General features: G+C 41.9%; 1 protein-coding gene across 2 annotated transcripts; it reads left to right on the forward strand.

Annotated features, from left to right (window-relative positions):
- Positions 1-1,963: 1,963 nt before the first annotated feature.
- On the forward strand, positions 1,964-14,724 carry LOC310872975 (uncharacterized protein). Of its 2 annotated transcripts, XM_083785200.1 has the most exons (4): positions 1,964-2,394; positions 5,602-5,742; positions 13,527-14,613; positions 14,701-14,724. In XM_083785200.1, exons 2-3 carry the CDS (start codon positions 5,634-5,636, stop codon positions 14,516-14,518), a joined length of 1,101 nt encoding a protein of 366 aa, XP_083641326.1. In that variant the 5' UTR covers positions 1,964-2,394; positions 5,602-5,633; the 3' UTR covers positions 14,519-14,613; positions 14,701-14,724. The 2 variants fall into 2 exon arrangements, with proteins under 2 accessions (XP_083641326.1, XP_083641325.1); XM_083785199.1 differs by lacking the exon at positions 1,964-2,394 and having other exon boundaries at positions 5,432-5,742.
- Positions 14,725-22,949: the final 8,225 nt, after the last annotated feature.

Raw genomic sequence — 22,949 nt, forward strand, 5'->3', positions numbered from 1 at the left:
GCAGAGTAGAGATTGAGAATGTAAAATATGAGTTCTTATATTTTTGTTCGTTCAAATGCATGTACTCTATGGAACCCAATCACTGTAGAATTGTCTCATCAATGGAAATTAATCATACCTTTTGGAAATTAAATACACAAATAAAGAAAAAAAGTTTATTAAAAGCTTTTGAGTTTGTTTTCAATTCATGTTATTATTTATATGACTAGCTTAATTATCTTTCTCAGCCACACTGTGTGTGTGTGTGTGTGTGTGTGTGTGTGTGTGTGTGTGTGTGTGTGTGTGTGTGTGTGTGTGTGTGTGTGTGTGTGTGTGTGTGTGTGTGTGTGTGTGTGTGTGTGTGTACGTGTCTGCGTGCGTGCGATATTGTGTGTGTTGAGGGAAAACACTGACTGCATATTTGGAATGAAAACTCAAGCTGTTCTGTTATGCTAGTGAACATTGCCACCAGGCCCGGCGCCAGGATGAAATGACAGAGGGGGCAATCGGGGGCAGGTATTGGACATGAAGACAATGCGCTACATTTGCATATCTATAGAGGGCTTTCAAGCAATGGAATTTAATTGAATGCCTGGAAATGTACCATTGTTTTGTCTGTAACTATTTGATCTAAGGGGGCAAAGAGGTTGATTTAGGGGGGCAAACACCCCCTTTGCCCCCACGTGGCGCCGGGCCTGATTGGTGATTGCCACCTATTGATTGAATGATTGAAGTATTTATTAACAGTTTGCAGAATTACAGTAGACCTACATTTCAAGCACACCTCTCTTGTAAACAACGAGTTGTGGAGGGAGGGCAGAATCCGTTAGAAATGGATTCTGCCCTCCCTCTGTTGTTTACAAGAGAGTCAACCTTGTTCAATTCATCAAAACATTTAGAGACGTACAAATATACACTTCTAAGAACACAAGAACAAATAACAGGAATTCATCATAAAGAGGTAAAAGGGAAAAGAAAAATACAGTGAGTGGAAAAAGAGGTGGGTTGGTGGGGGAGGGGGATTCAGATTTTACGGGGGCCAGTTTCGAATTGCAGCCGTCCGTAGGTGCCCTTTGAGAGCGGTTTTGAAGGAGTCAAGGGATTCGCATGTCTAAATGACTTGGTAGGGACAGGGTCACGGGTGTTCTGCATTTTGTGGCATAGGAGCGAAATTCATTTAGTCCCTTGTTTGTGCTGAATCTGGGTTGCTGATCGACCTACTGGTCAGAAATTAGAATATGACATTACCTGCCCTCGTAGGCCTATATGGTTTAAAAAAAAAAAGAAGATAATTTGCCTCTTGGTTGTCAAGCTGTTCTGTTATGCTAGTGAACATTGCCACCTACTGGTCAGAACATGACATTACATGACATTAGTTATATATTCACGGATGGGTCCAGGTTGAACTCAGGGGGCTAAGCAAAGAGGGTTTGGTGATGGTGAAGGAGTGGCAGGCGGGATGGGAGAAGGAGGGCACAGGGCAGGGGCAGGCATTTTTTCCACTTTCCAGGTTCAGCCAACCCTAAACAGAGGGTACGTGCGGGTGTAATTTTGCGCCACGCAGAGATGGGGTTAAATTATGTAGAATGAGGCTGGGGCATTGTGGCCTAAACAAAAACCTACAGCTAATACTAGGGAAACATGACACCGGGCTATGCCAGTGTGGGCAGCCGGAGACAGTGAGTCTGGCACATCTTTCTAGTGTAGGATGTACAACACAGAAAGACAGGCGCTCTTCTTAAGGATGACAGAGCTAGGAGTGAAGGCCTTTTCTTTTCTTTATTTGGCCACAGTGAGAATCACCAGCTGATTACAAAGGCAGTAAGTACTGCAGTTCCTGCACAGTACTGGACTGTGTTTACAACTGAGTAGGTGAACAATCAAACCAGTGGAGGGCAGTAATACGCCTAGCAGCGTCCACACTGCCGGAAACCTAAAAGAAGAAGAAGTAGACGACGACGACGTCCGTAACCAGAGAGATAAACAAACCGCAGAGAGTGAACGAACAGACAACGTTTTATAAAAATAGAAGTTTGCAGTGAACAAACCTTTGTGTAACTTTGTGTCTGAGATTGTCTTTGCACGACAGTCTCTGTAAAGTTGTGAAAACAGCTAGGAGGAATTTCCACGCGAAGATCAAAGACAGTTTGTTTTACTGTGAGCTAACGCTAATGCTAAGCTAGCCTCGAGTACAGTAGAGTCCGTCCATTACAATTGAACAGACGTTTTGTAGCTAAAGTTGAACTTGAACCAGTTTGGTCGTTTTGAGGGACAGTCTCTTTCAACCTGAAGACACAAAGAGGACAACCCAGGTAGAGATTTGAGCAACCAGGGCTTTCTCCAGAGCTGTTTCAGTGAAGCAGGAGGAACCTAAAGAACAGCCAGACAGACTGGACAGAGTTTTCCAGCTTCAAGGCAAGGTGTCGTTCATTGTCACATAACAGTTTTGATTGAATAGTTTATTAAACATACATGTAAAAACAGCAACAGAGTACAGTCATACACCCAGTCCAAAAGGGATAGCACCCAAAAAAAAGGATTTGTTTCCATTTATACTATAGGCCCTATTAATATATGCCCCAGTTGCTAGCTGCTGCACTGTTGGCAGTGAAACAAATGTGCTTCATCAAGACAACTTTAAATGTGATATAATTAATACAATTGTAAGTGTAGTGCAACTAGCCGCAATTTGCAACTCTAGATTTATTTTAATAATTGGATGAATCTAGAGTTGCAATACCCTCCATTGAGTCCCCTAGCCCTAGAACGGCTCTTGTTGTTACATACAGTATGTACAGTATTTCACATTATTTCACTTAATTTCTGGTCGGACTTTAAAATGCGCGGCCTAAATGTGATAAATGCTCCGTTTGTACTCACCCATTAAATAATTCCAAAGACGTGGAGTGAAATATGGTCCTCTAGTTTTATATCCATGTGAAAGTTCTGGCACAAAACGTGTATTTAGTCAATTATCTCCACTTTTTCAAGAGATGCACACGGACGTCTTTCTCTCCGGGCGAGAGGGGCCCGGAATGATCGATGAACTGATTTTAGATACTTCCTGTTGTTTACCGAAGACGTCAAATTGACAGGGAAACACAAAAGTTTGGGTCACACAATTGGCAGGTGGTGTGATTAACTACCCAGCACCTATCGCAAGGCACCTGCCAATTGTGTGACCCAAACTTTTGTGTTTCCCTGGTCAATTGGTGATGACGTCTGCGGTAAACGGGACTTATTCGTAAAATCAGTCCAGCGATCATTCCGGCCCCCCCTCGCCCGGAGAGAAAGACGTCCGTGTGCATCTCTTGAAAAAGTGGAGATAATTGACTAAATACACGTTTTGTGCCAGAACTTCACATGGATATAAAACTAGAGGACCATATTTCACTACACGTCTTTGGAATTATTTAATGGGTGAGTACAAACAGAGCATTTATCACATTTAGGCCGCCGGTTTTAAGCCTGAACAGGATTTCAGTGAGACGTATCTATGCCTATGATGCATGAAAACTTGAAATTAAGGTCTATGAATCCTCATTCATCCAATTTGCATTTGCGATCTGCTCACCAACATTGCAGCTCTAGGCCAAGCTTGAATTATCTCTTTCAATCTGCCGAGCTTTTGTTTCATAAAAAATCCACCGTAGACATGTTATGAGCTACTTTCTGTCAAGAAATTCTCTGCAGGTGATTATTTTTCTAAGTGTTGGAGTTTGGAAGCACTCGTCGTAAGTCACTGAACGGCCCTAGGCTGCGTACCAGCTGCACATAATGCAGGGGGAAGCAGGGCGACCCGTTAATAAATAAAGCAAAACACAACAGCACATCAATAACAGTGGGTCGAATCTATGCAGCAACACATGTATAACATCCAGTCTAAGAGCATTTTTCCCTCATCAACATTGTAAAGAAAAGGATTACATGGAGGGACTTGGTCCGCCTGAAAGGGCACATTATTTAGCTAAATTAAACTTAATAAGAAGATCCATACCAGCTGGATCCTTCCTCTTGGACCACCGATGACCCAAAGCTTCTGCCATCTGTTCAGTACCCATGTTTTCACCAAGCCCTTTTACCTGCATGTGATGAGATAATAGCACACCTTAAATATGATATTAAATGTCTTGAGACTGTACTGCCCCACAAAGCCAAAGTGCAATAACTACCCAAATAATTTAACTGAAACTTAATGGCAAAAACATTATTGCATTTTGGCTTTGTTGGCAGTGTAGTGTGCAATTAGATCATGAACAATAACGCCAGATAGCCTATGATAATGTAGATTATTATTTTATTGTTATTATATTTCACCTACCTGACAAGAAATGTGCAGAACAAACTCGGATGTTGTCTATATTCTTGCCCTTGAAGTTCTGTTTCAGTTAGGAAAGCCACAGATGTCCAGGGTTGCCAGATCAGAATGACAGTTTCCAGCCCAAGCACAACTTAAAACCCGCCCAATTCAATAAAAAACAGCCCAAATCGGCCAAACCCATGTAACAGCGCAAAACCATTGCATAATAACAGAAAACACTGTATAGTGTGTAACTGTAAGCATACAAAGCTTCATATCTCCACCAAATAACCAAAGATAATATAGATTAAAAAAACTAACACAAAGTGCAGAAGAAAAAGTCAATCAGGCAACCAAAAATAGCAGCAAATAGCAGCATCCAACATCTTTAAAACCTCTCTCTCTCTCTCTCTTTCCCCACGGCGGGTTGAGCGATCAGCACACACACACACACACACACACACACACACACACACACACACACACACACACAGTAGGCATACTGCAATATGGTTACATCAAAGTTATCGCTGTTTCATTGTTGACTTTGCCGTTTTATCATAAGCCAAATTGCTTTCATGAAGGCTGCTACACATTTTGTTCATGTTGTTTATTGTTAAATAAAATAAGCTTAATTTAATTAACCCTTTTACTGCTGCCATTTATTGAGAAATTAGGACCTAATTCATGCCAGCATTTTTTTAATTTGAGCTCTTATTTTGAAAAGCCACATTTTGCCTCAACCGGAAGTGAGCTTATCCCTGCCAGCTTTACGTTGCCAAGACAACCTTTGTTTACATGATCGAATCATGCCGGTACATTTTAGCACTCCACAACGTCGGCTCGTGCCGTCAAAGAAACGCTGTTTTGACCAAAAATGCCATCTGGGACAAGGAATAGGAGATACAGGCGATTGAAAGAAACGGATAGAATGGATTCTTATGGCGACGGTGAATTAATATGAACGATCCAGTGCAGTGCTAACAACATTGCTAGCTAACCGGCTAACGTGAGTAGCATTATGGCTTGATCAATCATAAGCACTATAAAAGAGCAATTGCCGAAGGGCTTCGGCAATGGCAGCAAGCGTTAATATCAAATTAATGCTTCAATTGCCGAAGGGCTTCGGCAATGGCAGGAAGACGGTTAAGACCAATCCACGTAGCCTATGCGTTTCTCTACTATTTGCATCTTCTGCTATATATCGCTGTTTTATTATAAGCCTAATTCATTGTACGTCACTGCTCGCCTTGCGCCTCGCAACGATCATTCAGGTTGCTGAATGATAACTAAACATTATTTTATGTTGGTGATTTCAACAGAGCACCACAGGAGGAGATCTCACACAGGAGAAATGGCCTCCAAAAGATATTTAGCACGGTCAGAGGAACATCGGGAGATGGACCAGGGACATGGACTGTTTGATGCAACGCTACAACCCGTAGTAAAGTTGTACAGGATGGGTATGTACCGTTTTATTTGTAGCTAGTTAAACATGTGCTCCTCTGTAACTGTCCTGTTGGATTCAAATCCGGTTCTTCTGCACGCTGAAATCTTTGCCACTGAGCTAATGGGGCCTGGCAACGTGTCGTCAGCAAGGGGGCGTGGCGTGTGATATAGTAGATGTTGTGGAAATAAAAAAGGTTCTGAACTCTAATCTCTCAAGCCGATGGGTTCCCAGAACTAGTGGGCTGTTTTCAGTACACCCCTGGTTGTAGATCTGCTATTTTCGACACGTGGCCCTGTCCTACGACTAGTATACATTGGGCTATAACACACGTGCCAGTTCCAGGTTACTTACTGTGACTGGGTGACTGTCATAAAATGAACAGAGACGAGATGACACAACGGTCTTTCTGCTGCCATGCACTTTTCTCACTGACAAATGTGTTTATACAACAAAGAATTGTAAAACAATCGCCCGCCTGGTCCGCCTGTGGAACGCCAGTCACAACGAAATGTGAATCCTTACTCTCCTTCAAAACAGCTCTAAAAGAGCACTTCAGGTGCCTGCTATTCGGAACTGGCCCCTGTAAAAAGCCTAATTAGTCCCCACAGGAATCCGCGATTCCACAATCGCGGCATTTACCGCTGATTCCAAAGCCGTCCGTGGAATTCTTGACCATCCGCGGAAGAGTAGAATCGCCGTGGAATAGTCGGACACCCCGATTTTACTCCCGGGATTTTCTACAGGGGAAATTCTGGGAGAAAAAAATGGGTTGCGGAGCGTCCGTATAACATGACAAAGTTACTTATTACTACCAGTAGGTAGTAATAAGTCCTGTGGGGACATGAATAAGGCGTGGACAGTCTGCCCTCTAAATGGTTCCTTCTGAAACTGAATCTGTGTAAAGGGTTCCTACTGAAACTGAATCCATGTCCTGACTCCTGACAATGACAAATTGACATGTGGTTCCCGCAGTCGCTTATATACGCCCCTCCCACAAATGTTGCTAGCCAATTACAATGTCGCATCACCCCTGCGATCATGTGTAAATAATTTGCAGGGGATTTATCCCCCCCAAAAACATTTTTCTGCAACAAACGGTTAAATTTTTTGCATTTGCGGCGCCCCTATGGATGAAAATGTAATTGCTTTTAGAACTTGGTTGTTTGAACCACCACATTGATGTGATTCAAATTTGGGATGTATTGGACATTCCGTTCATGATTTGTGGCATTTTTTGTAAAATAGACCCCTCCTAATAACTTCGGACGACGATTACAGCCGAAAGATACGCACTACCACAATTCTGCCATTGGTGTTTTAATCGGATCGGTCCGGACATCATGTGTGTCAACTTTTGTGAGATTTGGCCAAAATCTGTAGGAGGAGTAAAAAGTGCGCTTTGGATAAAATTCTAAATGGCGGAATCACGATTTTTCTAAAATAGCAGACCTACAAGCTCATACCGCGGCACTCTGTGCTGCGCTATGAGCTTGTAGATCTGCTATTAATAGCTAAAGTATAACATAATGGTTAAACACAAAGGGGTTCCCGTCCAGAATGGGTTAACCCATTTAGGCCAGACGTCGAAACCCCCATCTGAAAATATGTTGTTCCAGGAACCCCTCAGAAGCAAAGATTTGAGTTAAAAACATGCGCTCTGAAAGAATTTATATTGAAATATTTGTGCTGCATTTATTTTCACGATTTTTCTAATATAGAAGACCTACAAGCTCGTAGTGCTACACTTGGTGCCGCGCTATGAGCTTGTAGATCTGCTATTTTTCAATAGATAAGTATAATATTGTTGCTGTCGGGAGGAAACCTCATAACTCCATTTTTGAGGTTTTTCATAAATCGATGCTACTGTGAACACCCTTTATGTCTGTGTGTTATGAACATATTGAACCAATGGAAAGTATCAAAAAGCGCTTCTGAAAGAACCTCTGAACTCCATTTGATCCTCAAACTGTCAGTAGAAACACTTAACTCCACTGCTCTGTGGGTTTTAACGGTTTTTATTCCTGATTCATCCTGATCCTGAATTAATAATACAATACGTATGGACACATATTTCTGCACACAGGCAGAAATTATTTATTATTTATTATTATTAATTAATTAATTATTTATTACATATTACACAATGGGATTCCACTGCAAATACACTAAAGTGGAAACAAATTGAACTTACATTGCAACTTCATAAACATGACCTGGGGGAGGAGTCAAAGAGGGGTGGAGCGCATGCAGCAGTTTGTTAGGTTGGGATTGGTGGAGACATTATTCTAATATCCTCATTGGCCAATCAACACCAAGAGTTTGTAGTTGTCAGTTCTCCATAACTCCACAACTACTCCAGGATATCAATAATGTCTGATCAAATCTGACTGTGGACTCCAGACTTCAGCTGAAGATGAACTCTCCCACCAGGAACAATTCTGGTCAACATGGAGGACCCAATGATCATCATTCAAGACCTCTGTAAATTACTAACTGTGCCTATATGGATATACACTATACAGCATGGCATAAGGATGTTTTATCTAGTCAACTTTTTTTGTTTTGGTTCAATATTAGTATTGCTGTGATCAGTGTGGCAAATGCTTCCCTACAATGACCAGACTTAAAATACACCAGAGAATTCACACTGGAGAGAAACCCTATGGATGTGATCAGTGTGGACAACACTTCTCTGAAATGTCCAAACTTAAAATACACCAGAGAATTCACACAGGAGAGAAACCTTATGGATGTGATCAGTGTGGCAAACGCTTCCCTACAATGACCAGACTTAAAATACACCAGAGAATTCACACTGGAGAGAAACCCTATGGATGTGACCAGTGTGGACAACACTTCTCTAATTTGTACAATCTTAAAGTACACCAGATAATTCACACTAGAGAGAAACCATATGGATGTGATCAGTGTGGCCAACACTTCTCTCACATGAACAGCCTTAAAATACACCAGACAATTCACACTGGAGAGAGAGCCTATGGATGTGATCAGTGTGGAAAACACTTCTCTCACATGAACAGCCTTAAAATACACCAGAAAACCCACACTGGAGAGAAACCCTATGGATGTGATCAGTGTGGACAACACTTCTCTCAAATGTCCAAACTAAAATACACCAGAAAACTCACACTGGAGAGAAACCCTATGGATGTGATCAGTGTGGACAGTCACAACACTTCTCTATAATGTCCAGCCTTACAAGCCACCAGAGAATTCACACTGGAGAAAAACCTTATGGATGTGATCAGTGTGGACAACACTTCTCTCAAATGTACAACCTTAAAAGCCACCGGAGAATTCACACAGGAGAAAAACCCTATGGATGTGATCAGTGTGGACAACACTTCTCTGACAAGTCCAACCTTAACAGACACCAGAAAACTCACACTGGAGAGAAATCCTATGGATGTGATCAGTGTGGACAACACTTCCCTCACATGTCCAATCTTAAAAGACACCAGATAATTCACACTGGAGAGAATCCCAAATAATTGTGATGTGTGTGGGAAAGCTTTACATGGCTTTTCACATGGTTGTACACTCATTTGTATTTTTAAGCAATTGTTTTTAAGAAGGCTAAACTGTTTTAAACACATACTAATTAATAGGTTGGCGATGAATCAAAGTGTTGATTATTTGCAAGTAAAACAGTATACTGTGGCATGTTGACCAAATGTACTGTCACCATTTTACAGATTCTCCACTGCATCTTTCTATGCAGTTTCTATATCTCACCTTCGTTACATCTGACCGTATTTTTATTAGTATTATTATCATCCCTTTGATATACTGTGGAACATATCCCAGCTGCAGACAGAAATAGTCTCAACACCCAATATTCATTTTATTTTCAATTTTATTTGTTTCACTGTCATTTGACCTGTAGATTTGCTGTTTAGATTATTTATTTTTGTCTCAGAGTCTGTGTTTTATACAATATAGAATGCAAGTTATTTTAGTGGTATTACTCAACAACTAAAACAAACTGCCTATATATTAAGTTGTACGATGGATGTTCAAAATGCTATGATGAAATGTTGTTTTTTCTTTGGTTTGTTACTTTCCTTAGTACATAATAAAATGTACACTCAGTCTATGTAGTGGCACTTTATGTTAAACAAGCAACTTAAAAATGGTGGGGTTCTCACAGAACTTTGAGTAGGTGTTAAAATCCCCCAAACATGTTTGAAAGTGAAACATCCCTTTTAAACATGCTGTTTTTGTTCAGTACTGGGAGTCTGCCCATCTCACACACAATATCTTTGGTAAACATGAATGCATTTACTATTACAACATGAGTTACAAATTCCATTAAAAAGGATTCAAGATTCACCAGCTTGGGTTTTAGTTCAATGCCATTTCATTAAATCCCTTCCAGTTTCATATCTTATATTCTGTCTATATCCTATGAGTTATATGACTGGATATGGAGACCTCTGTTACTGAACAAACAATAGGCCTATATCCATTTTAGAGCTATTAAAAAAAAAAAAAACCCTTACAACACCTTGCTTCTGCAGCGCGCTGCTGTCCGCTCCAGTCCATAGTGACGTGAAAACAACCTCCCCCCCACACACACAAGCACACTAAAATCTGGTAAAGACTTTTAACAAACAACGTCTTTTACATTCCATCAAACATTTCCGTTTGCACACCGCTGCACCACACTCTTGTCCTCTCTCTCTCCTAATTATTATGCAGTACACACACACACCGAGTGCCATTCTATAGGCTCTGACAGAACTGACTCCGCAACAAAATAATATTTAAATACTGCAGGATTACCACACCAAAGTTGGTTTTGCACAGTGCAGATAACGTAAGTGTTCTTTATTTTTTTAAATTATTGTGGGGTTGGTTTTTAACTCCCAACTTACATAAGCTCACGCACATTCATGCACCCTCTTGGTCCTCGATCATATATGGACATGTTTAAGTTAGTGTGTGTCCCGCCCCCCCCCCCCCCCCCCCCCACACACACACACACACACACACACACACACACACACACACACATAGACATTTGAAACCTCTGAAAACATCTAATAAAACAGCTACATTACAACTTGCATGCTAGTCATTGTCTGACCATGTATGACAAAATGTTGGACCCCAAATGCTATCTATACAGTATAGGGTTCATCTGTTTCATTTAGGCAGAAATGGCATATTACATAACATTCTCTTCTACATGTATATCATTATTTTAGTTTGGGATTATCGTGTACTGTACAGTCAAACCGCTATCCACTAAATTAAAAGCATGATGAAACTGCATGGTACAAAACACATATTAGCATGTCATGTAAAGAATAATGCACATAAGTTTACAGTGAATGTTCTCAAAAATAATTGGGAGTCGCACAAATGAATATCAAACGTTTTGTTCTATTATAAAATTGTGTATGATGTGTAAAATGCGCATCTCCAGACTCCTGTCATGTCTGATTCACCAGGCTTTCTTCTGAGTGTGGTGGCAGCAAAGACGATACATCTGAGAAAGCACACACACGCGCGGTTCCGCGCACGTTTAGTGATACTGTGTTAATATATTTAGTTTGCTACAATTATTATAGACAACGAGACGAATCATGTTTTTCACCTTGTAATGAGAGCAGCCGAGATGCGCAGCGGGTCCGGGCTAATTCCTGAAGACATTCTTGCAATAGAGAAAACAAAATATGCCATGGTCCGACTCCAAATGCATGTTTACTGGTCCAGGAAGAAGCATTCTTCGCGTTGTGTACAAGAAATAACTTCAAGTCGTGTTTACAAAGTCTGGACAGGCCACGGCATGTATCAACCGTAAGTTGTGTTAAGCGAATGTTGCATTGTTGCCAGATCTGACTGACTTACGAGAGAAATAAGCAACCAGATCAATACACAGTGCAAACATCCCCAAAGAATATTAGGCATAGGCACATATATTCTTTGTTATATACCATACCTGTAAATTATGTGCATATGATATTAGGCACATAAGCTGGCTATTTTCCAAAAAATCTTTCCACTGTCAACATTGTGACAAGAGTTTCAGTCAGTCAAGTGCCTTTAAGACACACCAGCGTATCCACACTGGAGAAAAACCTTTCGACTGTAAACTGTGTAACAAGAGTTTCAAACAGGCAGGTCACCTGGAGGCACACCAGCTTATCCACACTGGAGAAAAACCTTTCCAATGTAAACATTGTGACAAGAGTTTCAGTCAGTCAGGTAACCTGGAGGCACACCAGCGTGTCCACACTGGAGAAAAACCTTTTCAGTGTAAACATTGTGACAAGAGTTTCAGTCTGTCAGGTAACCTGGAGGCACACCGGCTTGTCCACACTGGAGAAAAACATTTCCAATGTAAACATTGTAACAAGAGTTTCAGTCAGTCAGGTAACCTGGAGGCACACCAGCGTGTCCACACTGGAGAAAAACCTTTCCACTGCAAACATTGTGACAAGAGTTTCAGTGAGTCACACAACCTGAAGCGACACCAGCGTGTCCACACTGGAGTAAAACCTTTTTAGTGTAAACATTGTGACAAGAGTCTGAGAATCTGAGAAAGCACACACACGCGCGGTTCCGCGCACGTTTAGTGATACTGTGTTAATATATTTAGTTTGCTACAATTATTATAGACAACGAGACGAATCATGTTTTTCACCTTGTAATGAGAGCAGCCGAGATGCGCAGCGGGTCCGGGCTAATTCCTGAAGACATTCTTGCAATAGAGAAAACAAAATATGCCATGGTCCGACTCCAAATGCATGTTTACTGGTCCAGGAAGAAGCATTCTTCGCGTTGTGTACAAGAAATAACTTCAAGTCGTGTTTACAAAGTCTGGACAGGCCACGGCATGTATCAACCGTAAGTTGTGTTAAGCGAATGTTGCATTGTTGCCAGATCTGACTGACTTACGAGAGAAATAAGCAACCAGATCAATACACAGTGCAAACATCCCCAAAGAATATTAGGCATAGGCACATATATTCTTTGTTATATACCATACCTGTAAATTATGTGCATATGATATTAGGCACATAAGCTGGCTATTTTCCAAAAAATCTTGAGGGGATAAAGTGCAAAATGTGGAATATTTTTTAAACATTTTAACACCACATATCTGATACACAGAATAGATACACGTCTCCCTGGCACACATATCATGTAAAAAAATACAAATTAATTTGGGGGTCCTTGACATGAAAATGTTGAAGAACCACTGGTTTAAAAAAACAATCAAAACATTTTGAAATGTTAAAAACAAGCCGTAAAACGACAAATATTGCAAATAACAAACCCAAAGTTGCTTATAATAAGTAGACATGGCAACACTGGCTCCCTAGCATGTTGCATTGTTTATGGTTCAATGCAGCATTCAGCTATCCAGTCAAACCCTAGTCAAAAATTTCTATTTTTCTGGCTAGAGGGTGCAAATTTCAAATTATGCTGCTGTTATCTACTACAAATACTATCAACATTGAGTGACTGTAGTTTCTTCCCTTTAATTTGCCTTGTGTGAAGGAGGATGGGATAGGTTAGGTGTACACTACTGTATTTTAACTTAAGTCATAATGGTGGTACCTGGAGAGTCAGATATTATCTGAGGTGGTACTTGGTGAAAAAAGGTTGAGAAACACTGCGCTATACCATTAATAGATATATAAATTGATAAGCGAATTAATTAAAACACTAGACAAACAAATTAGTAAGTAGGACAATCAATCTTATTCAATGATTACACAATGATTTTCTCTGCTTATGTTACCTCCCCTCTCCTCTTCCTAGGTTACACAGACCTACCTGTGCTCCAGGAGGAACCAGAGCCTCCCCACATTAATAAGCAACTACTACTAGAGGAGCCTGGTGGGTCGATGTTGACATTACTAGCAGTGAAAATTGAAGTTGATGAAGACATCTCTTCACACTGCTCTGAAGTTGAATCTGACACTGAAGTCACTGAAGACAGTGATGATTGGGGGGAGACAAGTGGAGCTGTCCACACTGGAGAAAAGCCTTTCCAATGTACACATTGTGACAAGAGTTTCAGTCGGTCAAATGCCTTTAAGACACACCAGCGTATCCACACTGGAGAAAAACCTTTTCAGTGTAAACACTGTGACAAGAGTTTCAGTCATTTAGGTGATTTGAAGAAACACGAGCGTGTCCACACTGGAGAAAAACCTTTTCAGTGTATACATTGTGACAAGAGTTTCAGTCAGTCAGGTGATCTGAGGAAACACCAGCGCGTCCACACTGGAGAAAAACCTTTCCACTGTCAACATTGTGACAAGAGTTTCAGTCAGTCAAGTGCCTTTAAGACACACCAGCGTATCCACACTGGAGAAAAACCTTTCGACTGTAAACTGTGTAACAAGAGTTTCAAACAGGCAGGTCACCTGGAGGCACACCAGCTTATCCACACTGGAGAAAAACCTTTCCAATGTAAACATTGTGACAAGAGTTTCAGTCAGTCAGGTAACCTGGAGGCACACCAGCGTGTCCACACTGGAGAAAAACCTTTTCAGTGTAAACATTGTGACAAGAGTTTCAGTCTGTCAGGTAACCTGGAGGCACACCGGCTTGTCCACACTGGAGAAAAACATTTCCAATGTAAACATTGTAACAAGAGTTTCAGTCAGTCAGGTAACCTGGAGGCACACCAGCGTGTCCACACTGGAGAAAAACCTTTCCACTGCAAACATTGTGACAAGAGTTTCAGTGAGTCACACAACCTGAAGCGACACCAGCGTGTCCACACTGGAGTAAAACCTTTTTAGTGTAAACATTGTGACAAGAGTTTCAGTCTGTCAAGTATTCCACACTGGACAAAACACTGGAGAAAATCATTTTCGGTGTAAACATTGTGACAAGAGTTTCAGTCTGTCAGGTCACCTGGAAGAACACCAGTGTGTCCACACTGGAGAAAAGCTCTTGTCACAATGTTAACAGTGTGACACAGGTTTCAGTCAGTTACTCATTACCAGAGTTGGGGTCCGTTACTCTTAAAAGTAAGGCACTACATATTACATATTACTTTTGAAAAAAGTAATGCCTTACATTACTTTATTACTCCCTGGAGAAAGTAACTAGTTACATTACTCGTTACATTACTTTTGCGTTACTCCATAAAATCGCCTGAGATGCATTGTCAAATAATTTGCACTGAACTGCCACACACTTAACAAATCTTTATTGAATAAAGTATTCAATCAAACCACAAGAGGGGGCTCAAGTACCACCTACTACATGTACATCTTATGTAACACAGTGACACTGACACAGTGGTTTTCAACCAGTGCTACTCTGTGGACCACCACTCCACCAGTTAGCCTTGAGGGTGTTCCAGGTGGTCCCCAGCTAAATTATGCTGTTGGTAATGGTAAGTAGCCTTGAGGGTGTTCCAGGTGGTCCCCAGCTAAATTATGCTGTTGGTAATGGTAAGTAGAATAATTGTTATTTTGCCTGTTGTCTCACCTAAACAATGAACATCAATACAGAATGGAATTGTGGACAAAATCTTATCCTATTTAGTTTTGTGTCATCAAATGGTGGTCCATGGGATGGGATGGATCAAATGCAGAATACATAATGTGCCTTGATATGAAAAGGGTTGAAAACCACTGTACCATAAGTAGGCAAATATGAACTTTCCCAAATTATATTCAAATAGAATAATAGTGCAAATAATAACAGTCTAGTGGAAATATTAACTGCCAAAGTAACAGACTGGCCTTCCCAACAACAACCTTAGTGCAAAAATCAACTGATTCATATAATAAACAATAATATATCCAGGAAAAAAGAAAAGAAAAAAACAGACTGGCCTTCCCAATGTTTTGATGAATTGAACAAGGTGGACCCTATTGTAAACAAGTCACAAGTGTAATGCTTAATTGGGTTATCCACTCATAGGCTAAACAGCCTCTCCACTGGGGCACTAGAAGGTGTCGCCGTGTTGTATTTCAAGGATATTTTTTTTATTGTAGGGAACATGTTCAGGCTCCCAATCTCAGTCCCAGACTTCAAATAGTCAATGGCCTCCTTATCTGGGTCGAAGGATGCTGTATCCTCATCCTCTAACTCAAAGAATTCTTCATCACTGTTGGAAGTGAGGGTTTGCTGCTGAGGCCTAACCTCCTGCTCATCCACGGCGGAAGCGCGACACTCTGCTGTCAGCAGTGTCCTCAGGGCGTCTTTCTTGTCCTCGTCTCGCAGCCACCGCACCTTAAACTTTGGCAAAGTGACAGCAGCAAGGAGAGCATCTCTGCTGTCCATCACAGAAGCAAATCGTGTCTTGACGGCCTGAGATATAAAACAATTTAGAAATTAGATATAAATATAATTTATCTTATAGAGTAGTCTACAAAGCATGCATCTCTCTGGAAGGAGTTGACAGGTGAATGGTGCAACAGGCAGAGATGAGTCATGCCCTTACAAAATTGACTATATGTTCAGAAGCACAGCTCCATTAAATAAATATTACATTCACAGCATAATTTAGGGCAAAATGTAAAATACTGCAATAGGACATCTGGGTGGAAGTGCATTAACTCAGTGCAATCTTCATGTTAGGGAGGGATGTGCATCTGATTTCTTTCACATGATCACAATAAATCACACTACACTGGTGGTCATTTGAATGAGTCCCACTAACCTTAGACTAGATGTTGGGCTGATTGACGTTTCAATAATAACAATTATAAAATAATTTATAAATAAAATAATACCTGTACTATGGCATCAGGCAGACTTGCTGTCATCCGGGAGAGCCCAGCCTGCTTTGCCTGTGTCTTAGACATCAGAGAATGCAGTGTTGGTAGGAGACAGCCATAGTAGCAGTTATCTTCACCTTGCAACTTGTCCAAAGCTACGGTGAGTGGTTTTGTGACTGTGCAATATTCCGTAAGGAATTGATACTCCCGTTCAGCGATGGCTTTAATACCTAGTTGAGTGCAGAGAGTGGTCAATTTTGGCATGGGAATCTCAGTGATGCGAGATATTGCATCATGGAACAAGTTCCATCTAGTTGCTGTAGGCACGATGAGCTTTTTTCCACACAGACTGTCAACGATCTCAGAAGCCACGGTAGAACGGCTGGCCTTAGTCCATAGAGCAGAACACTTGGCTGTGGCGCTTCTGTAGACTGCTTTGGACTCTGCGTGTGAGGTCAGCCATTTTTCAATATCATTTGTTGAAATGAGGTTAAGGGTATGCGAGGCACATCTCACGTGGGGGGTAGAGTAAACTGTCCTTGTTCGTCGCCGTCGGAGGACAGCACTTCACCAACATCTGTGAATGTCACCTCTTCATCTTCTCGACCCTGCTCTTCCTCTCCCTCCTCCGAATCTACTGCATGCTGCTAAGTCTCATATATTCTGAAAGCCTTTACAAAGTTCGACCCGTTGTCTGTGACTGTTGCAGTGACTTTGTGTGACAGTCCAAACGCTGAATGAACCTGTTCAATTTCACTAGCCACAACATCGTATGTGTGGCGTCCTTTGATTCGTTTGCAGGCAATAGCTGCTTTCTGACGAGAGAAATCGCTTGGATTAATCCAATGGGCAGTCATTCCCATGAAGCTTTTATTGTGGGCCGTCCAAATGTCAGCGGTAGTTGACACATATTCAACGCTCTCAAATTTCTTCTTTAGCTCACTTTCCATGGTCTTGTAACAATTGTCCAAATATGTTGTAAAAGTTTTCCTGTCTGTTGTTGGCTGACCGTTCCCCAATATGGGTATTTTGCACAGTATCTTTCGGAAAGACGGAGATTCAACCGTTGAAATTGGCAACATTTCCTCTACTATGTACGAGGCAACAAGGCTGTTTACCTCCGATTTGGAGGTTCCCTTCCGTATTTCAAAATCAATCTTTTGCTGCTTGCTTGGAGTAGGACCTTCGGTGTCGGTCGACAACTCAATGCTGCTCTGCGGATCTCTTGCGACCAACTTTGTGTTCTCATGTTTAGACTTCAGATGTTTCGATAGATTTGACGTAGTGTTCGAGGCAGTAGAAAGATGCTTCTGACCTGGGCAAAGGTTGCATTTTACTATCACATTCTTGTCTTTCTTCGTAACTAAGTCAAAGTAATGTGCATATTTCCAGCCTTCAAATGTTGTTTTTCTTTGAGACGGCGTGTCGGGTGTTGCTATGAGCGCTGCCATGTTTCCAGTGATCCTTTGCAGGGGGGGGGGGGGGCGTTGCATCACTAGGGCGCGTTCGAAATTGTCCACACAGAGCGCACTCACGTATTTTGGTTGTATTGGCCACAATGGCCAATGCGCTCAGTGCTGTATTTTCGAACGCACCCTACCTGTCAATACGAAAAGTGCTGCTGCCGAGCTGACACAGTGTTCATGTTCAACTATTCTCCTTACACAAATACACACTGCTGAAAGCAGCCACATGACGCAAGTAGCGAGTAACGGCAGCGCTAAAGCGACCAGTAACTGTAGTGTGATTATCAATTTTGGAGGAGTAGTGTCGTTATATTACTCGCTACCGACCAAAGTAGTGTCGTTACAGTAACGAGATTTTCCGTTACTCGTTACACCCAACTCTGCTCATTACCATATTCCATGTTAGGCCACTAGGTGGGAGTGTTGTGCAGGTGCCAGAGAAATGTGTGACAAACTCAAAGAAGAGCAGCCCCCTGACTAACCAGGAAGTCTATAGCCATCCATAGCTGCTTCTGCTTGCTTTAAGAGGAGCAGAATCCACCAGTGGTAGCATCATCATTAGCGTAGCTTGTTTATAAGGTCCTAATCATCGCAGATGTTCTCGTTTTGAGCAGAAAAAGTACAAATATGCTTGCGCGTGCATGTGCACGGGCACATCGTTGCATTTAATCAAATCTCGTAATATTTAGTTATATGATTATGTAAAAACCACATATCCCAACAGAATGAACAGAGTAAATGTGTTTCTGTGATGTTCTGTTCATTAGTTATTAGCAGTTGAATATAGCTTGTTTTTGCCACCAATGCTGTCTGGGAACTGAAAGCAGAGAATGATTTTTTTTAATAAATCCATATAATACTACACTACATGGATTTGTTGTAGATCACATTCAAGTGATGGCCTACAAGCCCTACATATTAGATCTGCATCAAGTGTATAAAGTTGGTATTTGAGTGTTTAGTGCACAGTGCTAGAGCTCTTTCAGTTTGCCAAAATAGGATTTATTAAGCCTACTTGTGTGAACAAATAGGCTTCTAAGTTCTCGCCATAAACAAGGTCAGAATATAGGGATAAAATAGATAATGGACTAACGTAACGTTTCACCGGCGCATTCATCTCACTGCCGCCGAGTGTGACTCTCACTCTCTCTTGCACGCTATATTATGGCTATATCTCTCTCTCCCCCTCTCTCTCTCTCATATGGTGTGAGTTGGTGCGTGTGCGTTCATAGCGTGCGTGCGATAGCCGATCGCTACAAGATTAATGCATAAAACAGTGTTACAATAGAGGTATAATGTACCAAAGACAAATGTCCAAACTTAGATAATCAACATCAAGAAAATAAATTGTGGTGATCTTTAATCAGTCATCTTGGTATTGTCAGATTGTGATTCCACTATATCACTTGTCATTGTCATCCTGGATTAGAATGAATGATCATTCAATTGTCTGTGTGATATCACGTGTCAAATCAAATGGGTTCATAGGGAAAATGTCCTTTCTTTACTATACAACTAACCACTTCTTCCCTGTATGATTCATCATTATCATCAGATGATCATTTGGCCCTAACTGCAACTAAAGTGTTTCCCCCCTGTATGAGTCCTCATGTGTCACTCTTTTTAGATGAACACACCTAGCCTTTACCACACACAAGAAAATGGCTTTTCCCCAGTATGAGTCCTCATGTGTTTTTTAGGTTACCACTGAGCAAAGCCATTACCCCACGGTTACATGCCGGCATTCCGACATAGGCCTTTTCCTGTATGAGTCCTCATGTGTCTTTTTAGTTCACAACTTTCACAAGTAAATGGCTTTTCCGTATGAGTCCTCGTGTGATTTTAGAACCCTACTTGGACAACAGCCTTTACCACAAACTGTACAAGTAAAGGGCTTTTCCCTGTATGAGTCCTCATGTGTTCTTTTAGATCACCACTCCGAGCCCATCCTTCACACACGTTACAAGTAAATGGCTTTTCCCCTGTATGAATCAGGGGGGCAGTCAGCCAGATATTTCGTGAAGCCTCATTTGAAATCGGTAGTTCATATAATGGCCTGTTGTGGCGCTGGACTGGACCCAAAAAGCCCCATAGCTCCATAGAGGCACATGTATTTTGGCCCAACTTCACCTAGACTGTATTACCTTAATAAACATGGTCATGAATACTTTCTTCTTCCAGTCACTAGTTTAAAGTCTCATTTCTAATGTTATAATATTCTTTTTGGAAAATTATGGTCCCATTAATTACAAAAATGACCATAAAGAAAAAAAAACATCGCGTATGTTCTGAGGGGCGTGGCTACCGTTACAGTCTATGATCGGGATTCCCCTCCCACTCGAGTCAAAATAAAAACCAACGGAGAAGAAGGGGGGAAGTCCCGCCTCGTTGTCTGGGCAGCCAATGGCCAGCTGGTCCAAAACGGAGCCAGCCAATGGCCAGCTGGTACCAAACGGATCTAGAAAGATGGCGACTTACAGTGCAGGAATAACAGGCTTCATTTCACGTCCATGTTAGACCCGGCGAACGCTTTGTCCATATTTTTTACAGTCTATGGTATGAATCTGTGTGTGACTCATGGAGTTAGTTTGTTTTGATGATGTGTATAAAGTTTTTTTTTTTTTTAAGATATTTTTTGCGGCTTACGCCTTTTATTGATTTTTGAAGGGACAGACAGTATGCTGACAGGAAACGGGAGAGAGATGGGGGATGACATGCAGTAAAGGCCGTGTCGGGTCCGGGAGTCGAACCCGCGGCACACTGCGACTGGATTACCAGTCCGGTGCCCAGACCGTTACGCTACGGCCTGGGCCGATGTGTATAAAGTTGACTAACCTTCACTGGTCTCTTCCCAATCATCACTGTCTTCAGTGTTCAGATTCAGAACAGTGTGAAGAGAGGAGCTGGTTAATGTCACTAGTAGGTTGTGATGTTCCACAGTCTACTAGTAGACTGTGGAACATCACAACAAACTAGTGACATTAACCAGCATCTACTACATCAGCTATAGTGTTGTGTTTTCATGTGTTGAGTTGAGGTGCTGGCTATATATTTAGGTTGTTATGATTTGTACAACCAATAAAAAATAAAAGAAAAGCTCACAGAATGAATTAATCCACCATTCATTGAAAAGTAAAAATACAACAGACAAAGCAAAAAAAATGAATAATGGGATATCTAAAGGCAGGTCAAAAACAACATTGCTAGTTAACCATGCTATTAAAGACATATCCACCAGGGGGCAGTCCAGTGCTGTGGTGACAATCATAGGTTTCATATACATAACATAATGATGCATTATTATATTTATCATACATAGTCTAAATTGGGGGGAGGGGAGGGGGGGTGGGCACATGGAATCTGGCATTTCCTATTTAATGATTAAAATGGTGTCACCGATATAGCTGAGATAGAAACTCCTTATGAAGCTGATTGGAAATCCCACAAAAGGTTTATAGAACTGTGTGTGTGTGTGTGAGTGTTTGTGTATGGCCCATGTGTGCATAAAGTATAGGCCTACTTAACAACAGAATGAACAAAAGGAAAAAATCTCCTCTGCATATAGGAGCCCGACAGCTGAAAAGGGGGTTGGAGTGGCTTCAGTGGGGCTGTGTAATGCAGCTCAGCGTCTACATCAAAGCCCATTACATCTGAAGAATGCCACAGCTTTTTCTGTACTAAATTGATCCATCAGCCAGCGGCGGCTCCCCACTGCCACTCGCACATTACTGAGTGAGCATGACAGGCGTTTTGTAGGAGTTATCACAAAGGGGAACTGCTTGGCTGCATGTGTTTGTGTGGGTATGTGGATCTCTTTGTGCGCGTGTGCGTGTGCGTGTGTGTGTGTGTGTGTGTGTGTGTGTGTGTGTGTGTGTACATATGCGTGCGCATGTGCGGTGTGTGTCTCTCTGTGTGCCGGTGTGTTTATGCTTTTTGCAGATAGACTACAGACCAATACCATTCAGCGAGCCTATCACGGATCTGCAGCCTTCTTCTTGAAGGCATGAACACCACTTAATGTGATGTCTATGGAAGGCTGCTCCATATTGTTACAGCAAGACTGGAGGAAGCACTGAGGAGTGACATGGCATGCCTTGGCTTAAAGGACCACTTTACCACTTTTCTCACTAATGTTCATGGTAAAATGACACATTTGTTTCCCTAGTGGTTGCAGAGGGATCTAGAAACAGAGCCAACTAGAAAAAGTGCCCTTCTGGGCACAGGTCTCCACCAGGATAGGAATGTAGGACATTGCAGCTTGCCTTCATCTGGTGGTTGGATAAAAGGGCAACAAAAGTAAATTATCCACAGATCCGTGCAAAACACTTTTCGGCCAGTTATAGCGCCACCTTGAGGCTGAGTTGAAATTGTTCATGTGGCATTTCGTCCTCGGCCTAGTGGGAATGTGCGTGCACAATTTCACGGAAACCACGCGATGTGTTCATTTTGTTTGAAACTGAGCACTCCTGTGAACTTTGGAAGCCAATCTTAACCAATCAGGATGGAGTCTGAGAAATCTGAAAGACCGGTTTCGTTGAATGGCTCTAGAGAGACTGTGTACCAATTTGCGTGATGTTTGGACAAAATCTGTAGGTGTACTGTGCAAAAACTTGTTTTGCACAAAGCGGCCTCCTGGTGGCGCTATAACAGGCCGTTCTGGAAAGTTTGGGGCAGAGGTTCATCGTTGGCATCTAGGGAGTGTGTGTGCAAAATTTGGCATCGACCGGGTTAACGGTGGGCGAGATTAGCTGCTCACGGACACATACACAGACACACGGACGGACACACAGACGGACGGACGGAGTGCAAAACATACTCTCCCCCGTGGAGGGTGGACAGAACACATCCATCAAAGCTGTGTTCAGACACAAGTCAGGTGTCAGACACAATTAAGGCAAGTGTCTTGAATGCAGCCGAGTAAGGGCATAGGTCGACCCTGCTCGCTCACCTCCGCCCCACCCCCTCCTGGTGCTGTGGCCATCTTGGATCCTAAACACAATATAAACAAATGGGAGAGGGGTGGGGCCGAG

The sequence above is a fragment of the Protomyctophum parallelum genome, assembly GCF_964188405.1.
Source record: "Protomyctophum parallelum genome assembly, chromosome: 16".
Classification (NCBI taxonomy): domain Eukaryota; kingdom Metazoa; phylum Chordata; class Actinopteri; order Myctophiformes; family Myctophidae; genus Protomyctophum; species Protomyctophum parallelum.

Coding starts and splice junctions, on each gene's coding strand:
- LOC310872975 (XM_083785199.1), top strand. CDS start 5,562: ATGATAACTAAACATTATTTTATGTTGGTGATTTCAACAGAGCACCAC. Junction 5,743..13,526: donor AGTAAAGTTGTACAGGATGG/GTATGTACCGTT, acceptor TCCTCTTCCTAG/GTTACACAGACCTACCTGTG.